Here is a 20876-nt window from a genome sequence, read left to right on the forward strand (position 1 = left end):
TTTTCACTCTGGCAGTCCTGTACTGTTCAGAAGCTCTGAATGATGGAAGAGTAAATTTCCCTACATCCCATATTTCCATAACCAGCTACTCTAAAAGCAACAATCTGATTTCCTCTGCTCTTAGAAAAAATAAGATTATGGAGCTACCCATTAAAGAGACCCACATGTGGAAGAGAAATTGGGAAAAGGAGGCATTTCTAAGCAAAGTCGGATCATCTATAGGAAAAGGATCACATGGTATGATATTGTCTTCTGTAACATAAGACTGAACTTTGAAGACACAGGATACCCCTTCCAATTCCATATTCATTGTATTTTTTTATTGGCCCGTTGATATAATAATTCATAATAACCTCACAAATATGGGCAGTCTGAATAATGTGCTGAGAAAACACGGAGCTTTGTCATCAACATTTGCCTGTTTTAGGGCTTATTTGAGGGTGTTATTAGATGAGAAGGAAAATGTGTTATAAGAACGAGAGTATTTGCTCATCTTTCTGGGACATGCAGAGTTTCAAAATTTAAAAATCTAAATTAAAAAAATCTAAAAGTTGTTTGTCAGAACTCAGGATGTAGTTGGCCAAGTCATTTCCTAAGGGGACAAAGAATTGAGGAAGGGGATGAAGGAAGAAGGCAGCACAGTTACATCAAAAAGATTAAGACAACAATTTTCTATGTGAAAGGAGCCCGTGAATTTTCTGGTGAGACAGGATGAACACCCTGTTTTACCATAACCTCTCTATTCATTATCACTTTGATATATACATAAAAGAAAGGACTGATCATCACCAGAATATTGTGTGGGCTTTTTTTTTCTATTTTGCTATTGTGATTATTTAGGGTTAAGTGATCTGTCCACCAGTAGGCTTCACTGCTATTTTACTGCAGTCTTAAGGAACAGTCTCTGCCTTTACCAGCCTCCCTATAAAATGAGCCCCCAAAGCTCATTAGCCTTTTGCAAGAACTACCTGCTCTGTCACCTAAACCAGCACTGCAAGGAGTAAAAGGAAAGAGGATTTCAGAAGGTTTTCATAAGATAAAAAGATTTTCCTGCTGAGTCAAAGGCAGCACACACCTGTCTCGTCTGAAAAGACATAGTGCAGCCCCCCCTGTGCCCTGTGTGCTGGAAGTCCCTGTTCTGTGCCCAAAATGCAGAGTACAACTGCTGCAGCCCCAGCCAGGGCACAGCTTTAGTTCAAGCAGTCAAAGCTCAAACCCCAGTGGGGACACAGGTGAGAGCTGTTTAAGTAACATATGTGCAGGTGATACGGAAGTGATGTTACTAGGACATAGGGCTAAGCTTCAATTTCAATTTTCAGACTCCCTGCAAACCCCAGGGAATGTACAAATTACCTATCCTGCTGCTAGCCATGCTATGCACTCGCGAGAGACTTTTTCCTGATTTAGGCTGTTAGGGAGGCACAGAGTTTAAAAGTCCAGAGTCAGCAGCTGGCTTTTGCAATTGGGCATTTATAATGCACAGGCAATGGCCAGAAGCTAAGACCTACAGTTAAAAGCAGAGCTAGCAGGAGGTTTCTTTCCTTTCACACAAAACCAAAAAAAATAGAATGGAAGCGCTGCACTTTCATCTGTTCTTACCCCACTGATTTTATTTAGCTTTCGTGAAAAAGCAAAAATCTAGATAATGTCTGTTTATATGGCATGTACACACATACATATGTCAACATATATATACACAATCAACAGAATAAATGGATTTTTTCAGAAGCTTCAATATCCAAAAATAGGAAATTCATCCTCAGAAGAAAATTTCCTGTAGTTAAAACCATACTTTTAGTCAAGAAAAAATTCTGTATAAAATCTTCAGTGAAGTCTAATTTAGGTCTCTAATTTGCTAGCAGTTCAAATCCTTTCCAGTCTTTTTTTCCTGGAAATTGAGGCTCCATATGTAAAACAGATAATAAGCCTTTTCTTTTAAAGAATACGCCTGGAGCTGAAAAATTTAAATTCCAATCTCAGTAGCTGTAACACCACTCCATCCAAGAGATGCTCACGGTGTTACTGGTAGCAACACACAGTTTGCATTTATCTGAGCCGGATTCAGTGTTGACATGAGTATTTCTTGCTCATGGCAGAGGTAAGGAAAGAGTGTGGTGCACAGAGGAACTGCTGTAATTTCGGTGCAAATCTACCACGGCATTCTCTGATTGTGCCATAAGATGTGAACAAAATAAAACAGTTGCAAACTGCTGCTCAAACATGTCAAACTCTTACAGGTGCTGTGAGGCTATAGCGTGACTGGAGCATAAATATATAAAAATCGATGTCTGTTTTCCATAAAAATGACTAAATTGTGTTCTCATATGTCTATGATAAACAGAATTAATATAAAAGAGGTTAATAAGTTAAAGGGAATCATGTATCTGTCATGCAGCTGCAAAAACAATTGGTTAAGAACACAAAAAGTTTCTTTCTTTCTTTCTTTCTTTCTTTCTTTCTTTCTTTCTTTCTTTCTTTCTTTCTTTCTTTCTTTCTTTCTTTCTTTCTTTCTTTCTTTCTTTCTTCTTCCTTCCTTCCTTCCTTCCTTCCTTCCTTCCTTCCTTCCTTCCTTCCTTCCTTCCTTCCTTCCTTCCTTCCTTCCTCCCTCCCTCCCTCCCTCCCTCCCTCCCTTCCTTCCTTCCTTCCTTCCTTCCTTCCTTCCTTCTTTTTGCAGCTTCTGTTTTTAAGCTCAGGAACTGAAAACAGTTTACGTCTTTTAACAGACAAGACTATGTAGTCTTTCTTACTCCTTCTTAGGGAACAAGTCAGTATGCTTTTTTGTTAATCTATAGGAACTTGTGGGTTACTGATAAAGTGAAGGTAGTGGAAGAAAATAAAAGGTATTAATGTATCTCTTTGTGTCTGGAAAAATATAGTGCTAAGCATGTTCTCTCTCTACAGAAAAATTACCCCTGGAAAGTTCTGGTTATATATTTCCACGTATACTCTTGAGAAATAAAGGAGACATAAATGCATTTTCAGAGGCTTTTGGGCTTGATGTCACAAAATCAAAGTGAAAATTATTTCAGTAACATAGCCCATAGCCTTCTCATTATGGTGGTAGGGAACTATCCCTTGTTAAAGGACTTACACAGAGATGAGTACCTATTTAGACACCATTGTAAATGAAGACAATGCATTTATTTCATTGCTATGGTTACTAAATCAAGTATGAAGTATAGAAATATGGTTCACAAGGAAAAAAGCGTGAAGAAAAATAAATGATATACTGCTTTAGAAATGCAGAAGAAAGATCAAACAAATAGGTTGCACAGTTTAAGAAACAATTAATTATTAGAACTTTTACAGCAGATTTGATACAATCTCATTGTAACCTGATTGCAGCCATTCTTACAGCGGTGCTATCTCCCTCTCTTTACTTTACCCATCTTGCCTTTTCTCCTGCTGCTTGTGAGGAAGAAAAGCTTGTACCTTTCAGCCCTAATACTGGGAGGAAAGCGATGTCTCACTGGAAGCTACAGGCTCTGCTGGGCACGCCGCTGGGCTCCAACAGACCCCGTCCTCCTCTCCTACATCTACCTGGGACCTGTTTGACACAAATGGGTTAGTGGCCGTGCTAAACAGTGGCTCATATCCAGCAAACAGGATAGCAAGTGCTCCTGTGAGACATCTGGGCACAACTCAGTGCTTCCTGGGGTGATTTCTGACCTGCACAAGCTCAGAAGGCCAAAGGGTTGGAGCTTTTTCTAAATCACACACCATTACGGCACGCAGATTTCTTCATCCAGCGTACATGCAGCTGACAACTGACTCCCACCTAGCACGTTTGGTTTGTACTATTCCCCACCAAGAGAGCAGATTTAGGCCAGTGAGGTGGTCCAAAAGTACCAAGAGCCCATAAAAAGAGTGAACGTCACATTTAAATGCTTGGAAATGCTGTAAAGCTTCACTCCGTATACACACCGAACAGGCTGTTTTTAAAAGGCTGCATGAACCAAACCCAAGAAACCTTATGGCTAAAATTACAGATCCCTCTCTCTTTAATGACACACAGTCAACAACTGGACTTTTTTCATAAAAGCTTCATCAGAACTATTCGAAATTTAGGGCTAAAAATGCTGTGGTCAAAGTCCCAATCCAAGTGGATGGGAAGAAAAGGGATGACACTCCGAGGTGGGATGTACAAAAGCCATGGTTAATCTACCTGACTTGCTGCTGCCGTCTCCTCAGCACAAATCAAAACAAATTCAATACAACAGTTTCAGAAAAGGTCTCTCAAAATTAGGCAAAACCAGCCATTCGGCCACTTTATGCACTTGGCATACTTGGAAATCTCTGCCATAGGTAATTAGGAAGAGATCTGATTAATTAGGACTTCTTCACCCTTCTTTTCTGATCAACACATAGCAATGGATTATTTATCCGAATTAAATGGAATTCTTCAGATACACTGCCTCAAAAAAGAGCTCTTCTAGAATCGCTGAACAGAGCCAAGAAGATCCAGATGGATTTAAAGCATTTAAATTAATACTGTTCCCACATACCCCAGTGCGAGTGCACAGCTGTACTGCACTCATATTTATAAAGGAGACAAGCTGGCTCTTCCTTGTCAGTTAATATTGTGCCATAGCTTCATGACACAGTATGCTGGCATAGCTCTAGATGCAGCACGTTGGCATAGTATGTGACAGTCATTGCCCCTGATAGCTTTCAGAGCAGCATATTTGAAATCCCCGAAGTGGCTGAGGAGCCTGAACTTTGCTGACTTCATTGGGAATGAGCCTATTAAATCACCGAGGGGCTTTAGAAAATGTTGTCTCCTATTCTGAAAGGTACACATATAGCTAAACAAGAGAGCCCAGAAAACAAAAAAGGACAAGACGGAATAAGAGTAATAATAAGGACACTTTAGTGCTGAATAAAATTCCTTCTTTTTATCCTCTCACACAAGAAGCAATTTCTGAAAGGAAATAGGAGCAGAGGAAAGACAAGTGCAGATCTATGAAAATAACCTTGTTTGATCCGCCACAGCCCCCAGAGATCTCCGTTCCTAGAGATTAATACTTAATAAAGTCTCCCTCAGAAAGCACAAGTGACCCTCTCTCAGTTAGCCTAACAAAAAATAAACCTGAAAATTGCTTTGCTGAGGTGCTGCTACCTGACTTAGAATTGCACCCAATCACATAGTTTCCGCGATACTCCAAATAACTGCCTTGTAGATGGCAATAATGGCAAGCGTGGAGAGCAAATCACAAGAACTGCTGGCTCTGGTGAATGAACGGCACTGCTTGGACACTGGGAGCTGTGCTGGGTCAGGTTTCCGTGTGCTGGTACCCACTTTGAAGGCTGGGGAAGCTTTAGACCCGTCAAGGCAATGCAAAGTCAAGCGCTGTAATGAATCTTTGAACTAAAACTATGCACCTCATTTTCATCTCAGCTAAGGCTTGCTGTGAACTTCCTGCACTCGCTGTGCAAAGAAGCCATGAAGTGAGTAAAAAAGGAGCTTAAGTAACGGGCAGGCAATACAAAGAGAATCAGAAACCCGAATTCTATTAGCAACCAAAATCCAAAGACTCAAAACTCTGAAACATCATGAGCCTGAAGGGGGGAAATCAGCCCTGTAGAGAAAGAAATAGGTGCAGCTTTGAAACATCCTTTAATAGAGGATGACAGAGAATCACCTTGTCCTATGGAAAAAGTTACTCGAAAAAAATGAGCTATTAGAGCCTGAAAGTCACCAGCTTTCTTGCCTAAATGAGCATGAACATGCATTTCTCTTCCTAGAGGTGCCACAAAGGCAGAACCAACAAGCTTACTGAGAATTTTGCAAAGACTCCAGTACAAAGCACTGAAAAAAAGAGACTTCCTTGGAAGGTAAACTTGATTTCCCAAAGGGGGTGAGTAAGCAGTCATTTCCCTCACAGGCAAAAGAAAGCAATGATGAGCTTTCAAAGATGTCATTCACAAAACTGCCCTTAATGGGAGAGCAGAGTGACTGAATCCAGGCAGGAAATTAAGAGACAGAGCAGGGATGGTCATTTTGATGAGAAGACTCAAAGAGAACAGAGAAGAAACAAGGGGGCTGTGCAGGACTGTTATCTCCTTTGACTGGGTCCCATTAACACAACACGTCGTGTGAGAGAGCGATGAAAAGAGTGGAAATCTTTCAAAAGCAACTTTTTCAAAGGTGTCATTCTGTTTGAGTTTCAGAACTTTTCTTTCCAAATATGCCAAAATACATCCCAGCAGGACAGACAAGCTTCTGCTGTATGGATTATCTGATGATAGGGATATCGTCATGGAAACTTGATCTTTGCTCAGAAGCGATTACTTACTCCTGCTCTCATTCCCTTCATATATTAATAATAGGGTTTTGTGGGGGTTATTAAGTCCATGACAGACTATGGACCTGAATCTTCTCTCTATGGATTTCATCCTGTTTTTCAGCTGCATTGTTTCTCATTTATACATAGACAGAGGTAGCGGCCCACAAGTACTAACACGGCCCACAACAAAAAGAGGCCTCCAGCCCCGATGCCTGTGCCCATTTCAGTGAGGAGACACAGTACCCTGTCTTCTGCAAGTGTGGGCTTTTAGACTACGAGCCAGTGGACCACCAAAGAGCACCATAGATTCTGAGAATACAACCTATACCGTGGTAAATTTAACGAAATAGACAAAATGGGATTCTCCTCCTGAAACTGTGACTTAAGCGTTTAGAAGTAGGTTTTTATGCTCCCTTTGAAGACAATAAAGATCTACTGCGGAACATGGTTGTCTAAACACAGACATCCCTATGCGTTACTTGAGGTGCCACAGAAAATCTTGTCCAGCTGCCATTCCCACACCTCGCATCTCCTGTGGGTACTGAGTCACGTCTGCCAACTCTATGTGAACATCTCGGGTATCCCAGATCACCGTTAACAGCACCAGAGATATATGTGTGGGCAACTAAATTGAGCCCAGAGGAGCCCAGAGAGCAAATCAACTCCTAAAGTAAACATCTATCCACTTTTGGTCAGCTGAATTGCTCTGGAGCCTCTGACCGCAAGGGTTTGATTCAGATGTCCAAACACAGGCATCGAGCAACTAAGGAGGTACTCGGGTACCTTTTGCTCTCCTGGGCAAAACCCCATGGGAGACCAGTGGAACAATCTGATGGTATGGACAGCAGCCACAGCACTCTCTGTTTTCTAGATATATAGCTCTTCCTGTAGGCTCGCAATAATTTCAGCTCCCTGTTGGAAATTTTACCCCTCCTGATGTCAGGGAAAGGAAAACTTATATAAGCTAGCAATAAGCAGATGTTTACAGTGATACAGATGGCCTATTCAAAACAAGATACCTTGTATAACAATAGCGTAATATATTATTATAGGGATCGAGGCTGGAAAGAAAAAGCAATGTTTAAATGCACATCCATCTTGCCTGTGCAGAATACTCCTCAAGTCCCAAAGGTTAGGTTTACATGAGTAAAGTGAGCAGGATCAGGACAGTCTCAGGTACTGGTGCATTTGGGTGGCCCATGGCACCCGCGGTGTCTGTCCCAGCACTGCCTGTACCAGGGACACAGAGGGCCAAGGACTGACCCCAGAAAATAATATGGCCATGGCCCCTCTGGTTTGTTTTCATTTGAGCAATTACATGAACATGATCCATGTGGCCACTTGGGCTCAGGACCAAAAAATATTTAATAATAGCTCTTCTGTTGCTGTTTCACGTTCCAGCTTTGCTGGGTTTATATGCTCTGCTTCCCATGGACTGTAGTTGCAACATCCACGTGTGATCACTGGTCTGTCGTCACCCTCCCGCCGTAATGCCATTCATACACTGGTTGTGTTCAGCCTGGTCAAACCTACCTTGTGTGTGCTGACTCCTTATGCATCATTTCTACGGGGGAAATTCACCCCTTCACTCTTTGCAGGTCCCAGTAAAAAGGCAAATAAGGGAAATCAAGTCATACGTATATTTTCAGAAAAATAACAGGTGTTGCCATGCTTCCCACAGCCCCCACTCTATGTTATTCTCAAGCTTACACGAGGGTTAAGAGGTGAAAAATGATGAAAACAATGCAACGCAGATGGGAGGAGGAGGAGTCGTGTGATGATGAACTCACAAGGCGACACAGGTTCGCAGTTGGAGCCTGGTGACTCTGGATCACCTCAGAACATGTGCAGACCTAAAACTGGCTCTTCCCACCCTGTGGGACCACTCAGCTGCCTCTGCAACCCATGAGAGACGTGTGCCTGGAAGGGCTGAAGGTAGAGAGCCTAGAAAAAACATATACAGAGAGGTAGGAATAAAGTCTGGAGACATTTGGGTGAGAAGCGTATGAAGCCTGCCAGGCTGGTAATCAGAGAGGATTTCAGATGGAATCAGGGCCTCTAATTACAACTCCTTTCTCGAAAGTTTTCTGTGAAACGCAACAAAATCTGATCCAGTTATGCCATGTAAGTGAAAACGCCACTGACTTGCATCAGTGTAAACCCAGAAAAACTGAGAAAGGCTGTTTGGGTTTATTTCTTTCATGCATCTGTGTAGCTGCACTGTCAAGATGCATTATTTAAAATCTCAGAGAAACACAGTACGATTTAGTTAGTCATTTTGTACACAAAATAGTAGGGACAACAGGTACAATTACTTCAACGGCAGGCGAGCACCCTGAAGGCTACTTGAATGGTCACTGATGAGCCTGGAGCAGTTTTACAATACCGTTACATTAAACCCTGAAACCTGTTGTAGAGCAGAGATGATTTTTAAAAGGAGCAAAATCTATAGTTGACTGCCCTCTTCCTCCTCCCTCCACCCCCAGGCCCCCCAAACATTGGGTCTGGCGGTTGTTCTGATCCCTGGAGTTTGATGCATGTTTGATTCACAGACTGCAGCATGTCTGCACCAGATGGCCCCGAGTTAATGAACACAAACTCATCACTTTTACTCACGAGGGAAATGTGCAGCTCAATCTGATTTGTACTCGACAACTAAAAATATTTTAGTATTTTTAGTGAGCATTTTACTGTTACAAAATGGCATTTGAGGAAAGCATTAAAAGAACACAGCCTACCCAACAAATGTACTGCCACAGATGAAGAGCAGCGCTGCGGAGCCATTCCCCCTTCTCATCAGAGCTAAGTTAACATATTCCCAAACCCTAAAACTGCAAGCAGCACATAAAGAAAACTATAAGATCTGGGGCCTCCTCAGGCACCATTAAGCCATTTGCAAAAAACCTCCTGGGTTTGCTGAAAACGGGCTTGGGCACCGACTTCGTTACCACAGCAGGTTTGAAAGGATGCGGGTCATATTCTCAGCTAGCAGAAAACAAAGTGAACGCTTGGAAACCACCAGAGCTGTGATTATCTCTACCAGCTAATGATCGGTCCGCATGGGGTCACCGTGATTTACACATGTAGTGCACAAGATGTAACTGCGTGAGAATACAAAACACATAAAACAAACATTACAGTACCATGATATATGAAAGGTTTTTCCCCAAGAAGCCAAGAGGCACATGAAAACCAGGTCCCCCAGTCTACAACCCCCAAATGGATTAATGCTTCCTTTGGAATTAAGGGACACAAAGTCACGATATCACCACACATGTCAGGAACCACATTCCCAGCCTTTAAAGGAATCTTGATTTCACTGTTCACTCAAAAACTGTTGAGCATGCCAAAACTTTAATGTAATTTCAGCCTGGAATGTGACTTCCTTACAACTTTTGGTGATTTTACAGTCTCAAGTGTGATATGCAGCAAAAGATGATAAGACACAATTCTTAAAGAAATTGTATAGTCATCTGGAAACTTGCTGGAGGCATTGCATATTGATTGATGTATATATTCAGTATAGTTGGGTGTTGCTCACGATGTAGAGTTTTTGCTGTTACTCTTCCACTGTAGTGATGGATACTCTACCCACAGTTCCAAGACTGCCATGAATAAATCAGGTTAAAAAAACAACAACAGAGCAGAAAGCAGCGTACTAACCATAACTTTACACCACATTCTTCAAGAAGCAAGCTGGCAAAGCCAGGTCACATAAGACCTGACTCCCAGATGCCACTGATAAATTAGTCAGAGCTGGGCATCTGGGTCTGACAGCTGCCAAAGTCCTGCCAGCAGTAGGCACCTGCCAAACCAATCTACTGGAGGCAGAGCACATTTCCCTTCCCCTCTGAAAGGCAGAGGCAGTGCCAGGAGGGAGCATTACTCTGTAATGACTTGTTTCTTACAGAAGTAGAACACAAACATGCATCATGTGTGCACTGCTGGCTCTGTAGCTGTATTCCCACAGAGCATGGGGATTGTATTCTTGAGGGCCTATTTACCTCTTAAACTACTCTATTACGAATTTTCTCAACTATGACCATCTCCATTATGCAGTTGTAATAAAGTTATCAGTTATTAAACAGCAAAGTACCAACACAACACCACCACATACAAAGATCACTGTCAAGCAGGATTTTCTCAATGGCCAAGCCAATAAAAAAGATAGATAGATAAAGGAAAATGAGAGCGTACTGAGAGGCCATTGTGGTCTCCTAAACCACAGAAGGGAAGAATTAGCAGCCTCTTAAACCATAGACGGGAAGAATCAGCTGAGAGAAACACAGACTGCGCCCACCTAGGTCACATTCACCGCTAGATGCTGGGAAGAAATCCCTACCCCAGGGATTTCCTTTGCTTCCTGCTCTTTACACTGCCTGAGACAACTTTCTTCTTTCCTACAGCTCTCCACTACAGCGTCCACGTTCATTAGGTCAGAACCGAAATAATCACCGTTTGCCATGACAGCTTCTCAAGGTAGGGATCACCTCTAAGATAACGCAGTGTTGGGGTAATGCAGCAGGAGATCCCACCTCACCTGGATCATTAGCACGGTAAAACCAACCCCGTCCCAGGGGACCAATCTCACAGCCATCACAAAATGAGCAGTATGCACACATCCTCCCTCTCACAGGATATCTCTGTTCTTTCACACTCAAAAAAAAATCAAAGCTTTTTTCTTTATTAATTTAACATGAAACAAACGCAAGTATATAAAGCTTGATTACCTTGATGTTTTCTAAAAAAAATTGCTTTCTAACGTACCCTGTGTAGTCTACAAAGTATACTAGAGATCACAGGACAGTTTGGCAGTTTGGGCTGGCAGAGAACTTAAAGATCATCGAGTTTGAATCCCATGCCAAGGGCACAACCCCTGCCCCCAGCCCAGGCTGCCCCCAGCCCCATCCAGCCTGGCCTTGGGCACTGCCAGGGATGGGGCACCCACAGCTCCTCAGGGCAGCCTCTGACGGAAGGATTTCTTCCTAATGTCTGATCTAAAGCTCCCCACTCTGAGTTTAAAGCCACCCCCCCCCATCCTGTCCCTACCCCTGACACAGAGTCCCTCCCCAGCCCTCCTGCAGCCCCTCAGGCCCGGGCAGGCCGCTGGGAGGTCTCCCCGGAGCCTTCTCCTCCCCAGGCCCAACACCCCCAGCTCCCTCAGCCTGGCTCCAGAGCAGAGGGGCTCCAGCCTCTGCTTGTCCTTGGGGCCTCTATGAGTTCTTCTCCCAGTCTGTGCTCATGTCTGGGATTGCCCTGACCCAGCTGCAGCACCTTGCACTTGGACTTGTTGGACCTCATTAGGTTCACGTGGGCCCATTTCTCACGTCGGATGTTGGAAAGAAATCTGTTTTGCTTAACTGAGGGAGTCAAAATTCAATCTAGAATGAAAAATGAGTTACAACTTTACCTCTGTTATCATTCCTGCTTATCCACATTATGATGTACTCAAGCTACCACCTGAACACGTCCTCCGTTTGGAAATATTTCATTCAGACTCCTCTAAGGATCCAAATGGCTGTAGCAAGCATGCCTTCATCTCATTAATCTACCCCCCAACACAAACTTTCTGATGTGCAAGCTGTTCAGTCTCCCTGTCCTTTACAACCAGATGTAAACAATGGATGTGCAAGACCTTTGACGGGGAGAGCAGGCCATCTATCACCCGCGACAAGCCAGCACAGTGGGGAGGTTGTAACTTCTTTCACCTGATGTCCCAAATTGTGACTTTGAAAACAATGGGAAGAAGCGTGCGTTCCTCTTCCACGCTGCAAGGGGAATCCTGCTCCAGTCAGGATTGCTTCTGCTGGGCTGATGAATAAATAAACCTTATAACCAGCCTGGATTTAGGGAGCCTACTGTTAATGCTGCCACTGCCCTGAAGCTGCAATGCCATTTGATTAGTGATGGCGACAAAGGTACCATGAAGTTACTGACGCTTTGTACAGACTAATTTTAGATCCTCCCAGAGCAGCATTGCTCTGCAGGGCCGGACTGGCATCTCTGTAATCAGGAAATCTCGGCTCATGTTTTCCAACAGATTCCCTTGCTCACCTTCTCATTCTTTCCTTACTCACACTCCTCTGAAGCGTACGCCAAGGAAACAAATAAAATTTCAGACTATGCCTATGCACCATTAAAAATAGGCATGAAGCACTTTCCATGCATAATTCATTCTTCCTGTATTTCCAGTCAAGACGTCTTCACTTTGCAAGTGTAAAGTGACAATTCTTGCAGATTTGGGAAATAATCTTTTACATCTGTTACAAGCTAGCAGACACCATTTGGCAAGTGTTAAAAAATACCATATAGGACCAGGAATACGGCGTTCTGTTTGGTTAAAAGCATTCTTGAACTAAAAGTCTTTAGGAAAGAAAAATGACTTGAATGTTCTTTCCTTCGAACAGGAATATTCTCATTTCCCAGCCATTTCTCTCTCTAATTCCTTTGTGTATTTTGTCCTCCTTATTCCTCACCCTCTCCCTTTTCACATGCATCATTTCACTGGATCATCTTGTCTTGCAAATACATATATATACATAAATTATTATTATGTTAATGGTACTGAAGAAGCTTCAATTCCCTTCCTGCTCAGGACTCTCGTGTCCTGTGCACACAGCCCTGCTCCCCTGGGTCTCCCCCTCTCTGTGTTCACTCTTCCCCTGCCTTTCCCACCAGCCCGCTCTTCTCTATCAGCCCAGTTCAGTCTCTAACCCTGCGTTCATTTCCTGACTACCTAATTTAGCTCTCTACTTTTAAGTCTTATTAGTCTTGCATCAGAAGCGCGAGGAGTAATGCTGTCATAACAAAGAGAGGCAGAGCTTGTAGGCCCACTTTACAAAGTGATTTAGCAGGGCGAGGAGCACCTTGCTGCATACTAATGCTGTTTTAATAATGCTGCCCAAACACCCCGGTGACTGTGCTAACAGTATGCAAGCTCCGAATTAGCAGGGAATGCGATTTGTGTGCACATGAGGAGTTAAGATAATGGGTGAATGCACACTTCAACCAAGTTTGCCATAAGCAGTAATATCTCTGAGACTCAATTCTTTTCTCTGCATTTCATTTAGATGTTTTCTCCTGCTCTAATACCGTCCTTTGCTCTCTACACTTAAATGCACTCCATTTTCATGCCAGCCCTTCATTTAAAGAAATAATACCACTGATGCTATCCATAGAGCTAACTAAAGCAATATGTATTTAATTAAAATGGTGCTGACACGGCAGCTAGGTTCACAATTTGCCGCTGCTTTTGCACCCACTCGCAAAGACTGTCAGCAAAATCGTCTGAAATGCTTCAGGGGCCCAATCCTGCCATCTCTTCCGAAATTACCAATCTCCTCAAGCATCTCTGGCGCATCCTTTGAGGCTCAGCCTCAAAAAGAGCTCTGCCCTCCGCCGGCTCTTGCAAGCGCTGCCTCAGGCATGGCTGCAGGGTGTCCTTCAGAGCGGAGCCACGTGCTCGAGGACGTGTGACATGTCCTAGCACTGCTGCCCAAGGGAGAATTCATTTTTACTGGTATTGTACTGACAATATGGCTGGCACAAAACCGCCCACCCACAGTAATAAACAAGAGGCTTCTACGAAGTCATGTTCAGTGTCTGAAGGAGAGGAAAACAAGCTTCTGAGTTTGTTTCGTGCTTTGGAGGTAAGACACTAAAAATATCAGTTTTTAAAAAAATTATTAACAAAACAAGACGGGGAAAAACATTGCTAACGTGTTCCTTTCAAGCAGTACTCGAGCAACTTTAGAAATGTTAGATGAACTGTATTGATTTCCCTGTTTGTGGCTTTGATGGGAACTTAATTGAAAAACTCAGTAACTCAGGTTCCACAGCAAAATTGTGGAAAAAAACAAAAAAGCAAGGGAGTTTTTTTCTGGTCGGCCAGGAGAGGTGGTGACAAGAGATCTGCTACAGATTTTACATTCTCATCTCCTGGAGTCTGAAATCACACGCACTGTATTCACTGCCTATAGACAGACATTGCATTTTGTCAGTACAGCTCATCATGAAAGCCAGGCTGCTGGCAATTAATTTTTCTTCTTTTCTTTTCTTCTTTTTCATGTGATTAGAAATGGTCATACGAATTTCCATCAGAATCATTTCAATAAAGTGAAAAAGGAGGTAACACCCTGGCCCTCTCCTTTCTGGGTGATTAGCTTAATACGAAACATTGGAAATAATCCACTAATTCTGAACTTATTCCTCGCACACATCTTGGGTTCAAATATCCTTTATTGTTCCTAGATCAAAGAATGCAAGGAAAAGCCTGAAGAAGCAGAGAGTAAGTGACAGGGCGGAATAGCATGTGAAGACATGGAGGTATCTTTTTAGCAACTAATAGGTAAAAGTGACACATTCCACAGTTTTCCTCTACCTGTTTTTTCAGGGGAAATACTTGCAAGAGGCTTTGGTGGTGTCACTATATTAACTTGCCAGTGTGTAAAATGATCCTTTAATCTAGCTTTGGCCCAGAATGTGAGTTTTTCCCCAACTTTATATGGCACAGAGCTTGAAACTTTGCCTGCAAGCTGCAGCCCTCACGATGAGGCTGGTTACAGCAGCGTGTTTTCCCAGAATCAGAGCTGAAGCTCCACTAAGGAGCTTGAGCTAGGGGATAATACATCTGCCTGTTTATTTAGTGGTATTTCCACAGATTTGTGTTTTCTCACCTGGAAGTATTTTGAGTTCAAGGTGATAGTTAAATATTCACTTTTATCTGCAGAGCTTCAAACAAAACTGGATGTGTTTATGCCTTTTTCCTTGTAATACAGCAACAGCAGTCAGCGCCAGAAGACTTGATCCTACAGCTTCCCAGTGCAGGGGAGAAGGGGGGCAGTTTGTGACAGATCTGAGAAGGATCCTTGACAAAATGAAGATACTCTAATCCGAAGGTAACATCTTATTTGCCCAAGTGCTCTCGACTTTCAGGAAAGCTACTGGCTAAGCGCTAGACACTCGTTAGGTGGACGTGACCCTAATCGAACGGATGAGATATGTCAGTCAGATGCACTTTTCCATAGCTGTGTCACAACTCTAAGTTGTGTACCATGCAATATCGTGTAGCTCACAGCCTAACAGTGTCACATGGAAATGTAATTGCATTACAGTACAATATGATGATATGAGTAAAGCCATCACATGACAAATTGCCCCAGGATGATAGTATCTGTCCCACATTATATTATTTTGGGAATAATAAACATTATATGTAGGAAAACACTAAGCCAAAATAAGCTTGGTCATCCCACAGTGCTTGTGACAGATGGCAATTCTAGTTCCATAATCAAAGCAATAATTAACCTAGCAGTTTTTAAAAAAATCAAGCCACACTGCAAATCAATTCTCCACATCAGCGACACTCTGCAGTATTCAGTAGTGTTTTTGTACACACTGATCATCTGAATTAAATATGGTTACTCACAGGAAACCTCTGGTCCTGCAGAAAACACCATGGATCAGCAATATCTAGTTCTTATTTCAAGTGTTGAGATCTAGCAAAAGGAGGCCTGAAAGTGGCAATGAGGATCTGTTCTAAAGACCTAAAATACCGATTATGTCCAGTCACAGAGTACTTGCACAGTTGATTCCATGCATGCAGCCCTTTTTGTTCCACACGTTAAATAACTGTGAACAGGTCTACTTCAGTATTTTACTTATGTGAGATCTCTATTCAATGTAAAAGCAACTGGTGCAAATAAATTCTAAATTCTGTATTGTGTGCTGGTGAACAAGTTGGCTCATCAGGACAAAACATCACTTCTGCCTGACAACCAAAACACCTAAACGTTAAAGCCAGGACTTTAGGTTTATGTGAGCAAGCTTAATTTGGAAGAGCATTTTCACACTCATTAACTTCTTTTTTATTGGCCAAGTTCACATATCAATTACCCAAGATCTAAATGAACTTACGTGCATGAGAAGTCCCTCTCAGCTTTAGGGGTCTCTACCTCATCTTTTATCAGACCCACTTTTATGAACTGACACATGGGAACGGTAAACATGTAAGAAATAATTATATGTGCATGTATATGCAACAGTGATAGATTTGTCAGTTATGTTTAGCAAAGAGCAAAAGCCATCTTACCTTGTGATTAGAAAGAGATACGTTAAGCTTTCTCTGTGTATGGTTGTCATTAAGATGATGGGAGTTTGGCGCCCAGGCTAAGAGTTTTGCACGGGTAACTTTAGACAATGTTAAGTATTTTATGAGGAGTGTGACAACCACTCATTTGAAATTTGACTGACTGTCAGCACACGATCCTGGGAAACCTAGCTTTCCAGCCATCATGAGAGTACTCTCTGGCCATAGGACTTGCTTATTTTTTGCTGTACATCAAGTCTTTTCATTACACCAGGCTTTGCAGCTCGCAACATTACACAAACTGCTGTAAATAGTAGGACACACAAAACAAGTGTACTATAGGGTCCAGAAAATTGAATATTGATGAACAAAGTAATGGTTCTCCCAATTAATCTATAAATTCATAAAGACAAGGCACGGGATGGAGAATAATGGCTTAATGCAGTCCCAGCTCTTTCAAAACAAGGAAAAAATGAGGTTACATTAGCTCATAAAATTGTAGCACTTTGCACTTACATGGCCACAGGTCTGAAAGACCTCCTCCTGTGTTACCAAGTTCGGCTTCCTGCCATTGGAAACTCACATACATCCTTTCATGAACTTTGCAAGCACTGTTGCATAAACACTTGAATTTCTTACTCCTCTATTCTGTTTCGGCAGCTGTTTCAGTACCCACTTACTCTAATGATTAGAAAACATCTAATTTCCAGCCTAAATGTAAAGATGGCCAATTTATACCCACTTGGATTTGTGCTAACATTGTTCTTTACCTTAAATAACTTTCTTGCTCTCCTGAAATTTACTCCACAGATTTATTTCTAGAAAAACAAATCTTTTTTGACTCTGCTTGTTTGCTAGATAACAAATCACGCTCTTTCAGCTTTCTCTCATACAATACTTCCATGTTCCCCAATCACCCCGGTAAGACTTTTCTACACCTGTACCAATTAATATGCCATAAAGATGAGTAATCAGAGTCATACAGCATCCTGCAGAGGGGTCTGAACTAGTGCTTTGTGCATTAGTGTTATAGAAAATAGCATGGCCTGTAAGTCCCAGGCCCACCACCCTGCACCCTCCTGGTGCCTCTCAGTGTCACCCAGTAGTGCTCCCAGGTTCTTCTCAGTGCCTGGAGCATCTGAAAATCTCCAATCACCAGAGAAGGCTATGGCACAGGTTCTTTTTAAATATTTCCATCCGTTTTCTCAACAAGCAGAACAGCATCCACCTAAGTGCAGTATTTAAAACGACTACAAAGAAGAGTATTCCTTGAATTCACTGTGATCAAAGGCAACAGTAGAAGCCTTTCTCATTCACAGAAGCAATTCTTGATGTGGAATGGCTTCATTCATACTGGAAAATAAAGTGTGCTGAATCATTCATTATTCATTATGCAGTCCTCAGGCCAAGCAGTGCAGCTGGGCTCACATCCAAGCAACCAGACTCCCCTACTCCCAACGCTCTGGCCACGCTGAAACTGCCTCTTGAGAACAGCCCTTCACCTTCAGATCTGTCATGGGCATTGCTTTGGAGAGTCAGAGTGGGGCAGGGCTGAAAGCGTGCCAGGACCACGCTAACACCTGAAGAGTGTGCACAGTCATAGGGCAGTGCTTGGACCCGGGCCATGGCCATGGTCAGCGTGTCACTACCAGCACAGCGTTGGCATGCACCTGAAATACAGAATAAAAGAGCCCAAGCAAACAGGTTAATTGTAGCTCACTCTGTGGTCCTGTTCTGGACAAACCCACAAGAGAGATGTCTACCAGTAACCAAAGCTCGGATTCAGTTGCCTAACACAGACACTCTCTTTTGCTCTCCGGGTGATGATTCGAAGGGTGTCGGACTCCTGCAGGTCCCTTGGTTTATCTAGCAGCCCCATACAAAAGTCCCAGATACCCTGAAGCATCTCATCCTGCACCAGGTGCTAGGTTTAGATAACCAAATTTAGATAACCAGCATCCACCACAGGATTACCAAGCCATCAGAACTTTTGTTCAAGTTTTACGAACTGGCCGAGGTCATTCAGGGAGGCTCAGGACCCCAAGCAAAGGCACTTGCTGTATTTATGTACAGAAAAAAGGCTTTGGGTGTTTCACTCTGAGGCAGAACAAGCTCAGACTGAAGAGGGAAGATTGCAGGAAAAAGCAAAACCAGAGCAGTCACGCAGAAGCAAAGCCTGCAAGGTTAGTGCTATAGTGTTGACAATAAAGGCAGCTGCACCAAAGGGATAAAACCAGACTTTCTCCACCTTGTGCACAGCGTTTCAAAACCACAATGGAAATAAGACCTACTTACCAGCATCAGTGTATTCAGCGCTTTTATGCTGGCATATGGAATTATTTCATTTTTGTCCTTTCAATCGTGGGCAAATTCCAAAAGTACAAGTTGAAATGGAAAAAAAATACAATGACATTTTATTGCAGTTTGTATTTTCATATTGAACCATCAGCATTAATAAACACTTCAGAGCCTTCGGAGGGTAACATTTCCCAGCCCCTCGGTGCTCTACCTCATTACCTTTTCATTGGGTTTTGTTTGCTTCTTTCTGTCAGAATAAACATGACGCATTGTCATACATACAGCAGGTCGGGTGATGACATTTTTTAATGTTCACAGAACAACCTGACCTCCTGCTCACATTCAGTAAAAAGAAAATAAGGGAACCCCCTGCTTTAAGTTTTAAATGCTAACTAGGTTCTATATTTGATTTGTTTTTCCTTCCCAGCAACACTAATTTCAAATTGAACTGCTGACTCAATTAGCAAAATGTTGAAGTTGTTGAGACCTTGTGTAATATTACGTCCCATTAACAAAAAGGGAGCCAGCGGTGGTTTTGTGCCAGTAAATCCAGCACCAGGATTTTAATGGTTATTTTAATTAAACAAATTAAATTAATGAAGGCTTCCGCAGAATGATGAATTACACCAATTAATATATCATTGTTACATGCTAATCCCATTTACAATATTATCTTTAAACATTGATCAATACATAGACACACAAGGCATAAACTGACCGATCCCGAGACAAGAAAACAACAAACTGGTACAAAAGAAATGTACAAAAATATAAATCTAACTACATTTCACCTACAGCCAAGTTGTCAAGGACTGCAGCATTGATAAAAAAGAGCCTTTCAGTATGCCTTTTTTTTAGTAGCAATAGTAAGAACTATATATATTGAAGTGGTAGCCAAAATAGCAACTGGAAGTTGAGAACATGAGCTCTACCACCTCCTAGAGAGATCCAACCTTCTTTTCCACAGCTGCCTTTAGAAGGCCAGTGTGGGATTTAGCTGCCCGATGTGACCTCTGGACAACTCAAGGGATTTCACACACTTGGTTAGGACAAGAAGATACGAAGCTTACCACTGATGTCTGCTCTTAGACACGAAGAAAAAAAAAAAAGTTGTTTATGACGAGGACTAATTGATAATAAATAGAATTGAAATGTCCTTAAAGATGGAAGACTAGGATGGGATTTCCACTGGAAGAGGCTCCACTCACAATAGATGGAAACAGAAGTGTACGGGTGGGTCAGGTGTCCAAGCAGCATTTTAAAATGGGGCAGACAACCAGAGATCCTACGGAGCGTGGCGAAAGGTTTTCCTCTTCTTTTGATGCAAATTTCCATCTCCCTTTTTTTTTTTTGGCCATAAAATATGTTATTTTATTTCAGAACAGCACCCTAGACCCCCACACAACAGGCAACAACTGAGTTGTAGGGAACGTATCGTGCCATTGACAGCTACTTAAAACAGACTGAGGGGGAGCTGAGATTAGGCACGCTGATAGAGACTCAGGGAAAGATTATATAGGATTGAATGGGAATAACCAAGGAAATGGAAAAGATGCAAGGTACCAACCCAGCTGGATAATACAGCCATATAAAGTGCAGCAGGCGTGCCTGAAGATGCAAAATGTTGTTCACACAAGACAAAACGCTTGCCCTTATCTTCCTGAAATTCCAAACATTAAAGAAAACGGAAGAAAAAAAAAATAAGAAAAGATTTTTCAAAGAAAAGGAATGAAAGAAGCAGGGACATGAAAGGGACTTGTACTCTGCTATAAAAAGACTATTCACAGTTCTCTAAAGTACATCCAACACCAGCGTCGCTCCACCAAGCTGGTGGCTGCCTCGCTGAAGGCATGTCAAAGCCCAACCCCAGCCCACGCTGGGAGCCCAGCTCACACACCGCACTGGAGCTTGATGGATGCCCTTTATTATGCCAGATACGGGAACCAGGAGTGATATTAATCTCTGACAACCTTTCCTCTCACGTTTTCCAAGTTCATGTTAATTTGACTAGACAATCCCGGCTCGTGCAGGCTTAGTCTCCTATGCACGAACTGTTCTAAAATAAATATATCTTTGCAATGGATCCAAGCAAAGGGATCTTTGTGAAAGATAAATATATCTTCATAATCTTTTGTAACACAGTAACGCTGATCCCAAACTTTGGAGGTTTAAGAGCAGTGATGCCCTGTGTTAAGTGGTGGCAC

At 42.4% G+C, this 20876-nt stretch overlaps 1 protein-coding gene across 7 annotated transcripts in view; it reads right to left on the reverse strand.

Moving 5' to 3' along the window:
- Positions 1–20876, reverse strand: part of MSRA (methionine sulfoxide reductase A) — a 274249-nt gene that overhangs the window by 56583 nt on the left and 196790 nt on the right. For 5 of the 7 annotated variants that reach the window (XM_066995098.1, XM_066995099.1, XM_048079327.2 and 2 more), the window contains one exon: positions 18670–18726. The exons of the other annotated variants lie outside the window; for them this stretch is intronic. In XM_066995098.1, coding sequence (XP_066851199.1) covers positions 18670–18726 — 57 coding nt within the window. The remainder of the gene's footprint in view (positions 1–18669; positions 18727–20876) is intronic. 7 annotated transcript variants of the gene reach the window in all.

The sequence above is a fragment of the Anser cygnoides genome, chromosome 3 (assembly GCF_040182565.1).
Source record: "Anser cygnoides isolate HZ-2024a breed goose chromosome 3, Taihu_goose_T2T_genome, whole genome shotgun sequence".
In the NCBI taxonomy this organism is placed as follows: Eukaryota; Metazoa; Chordata; class Aves; order Anseriformes; family Anatidae; genus Anser; species Anser cygnoides.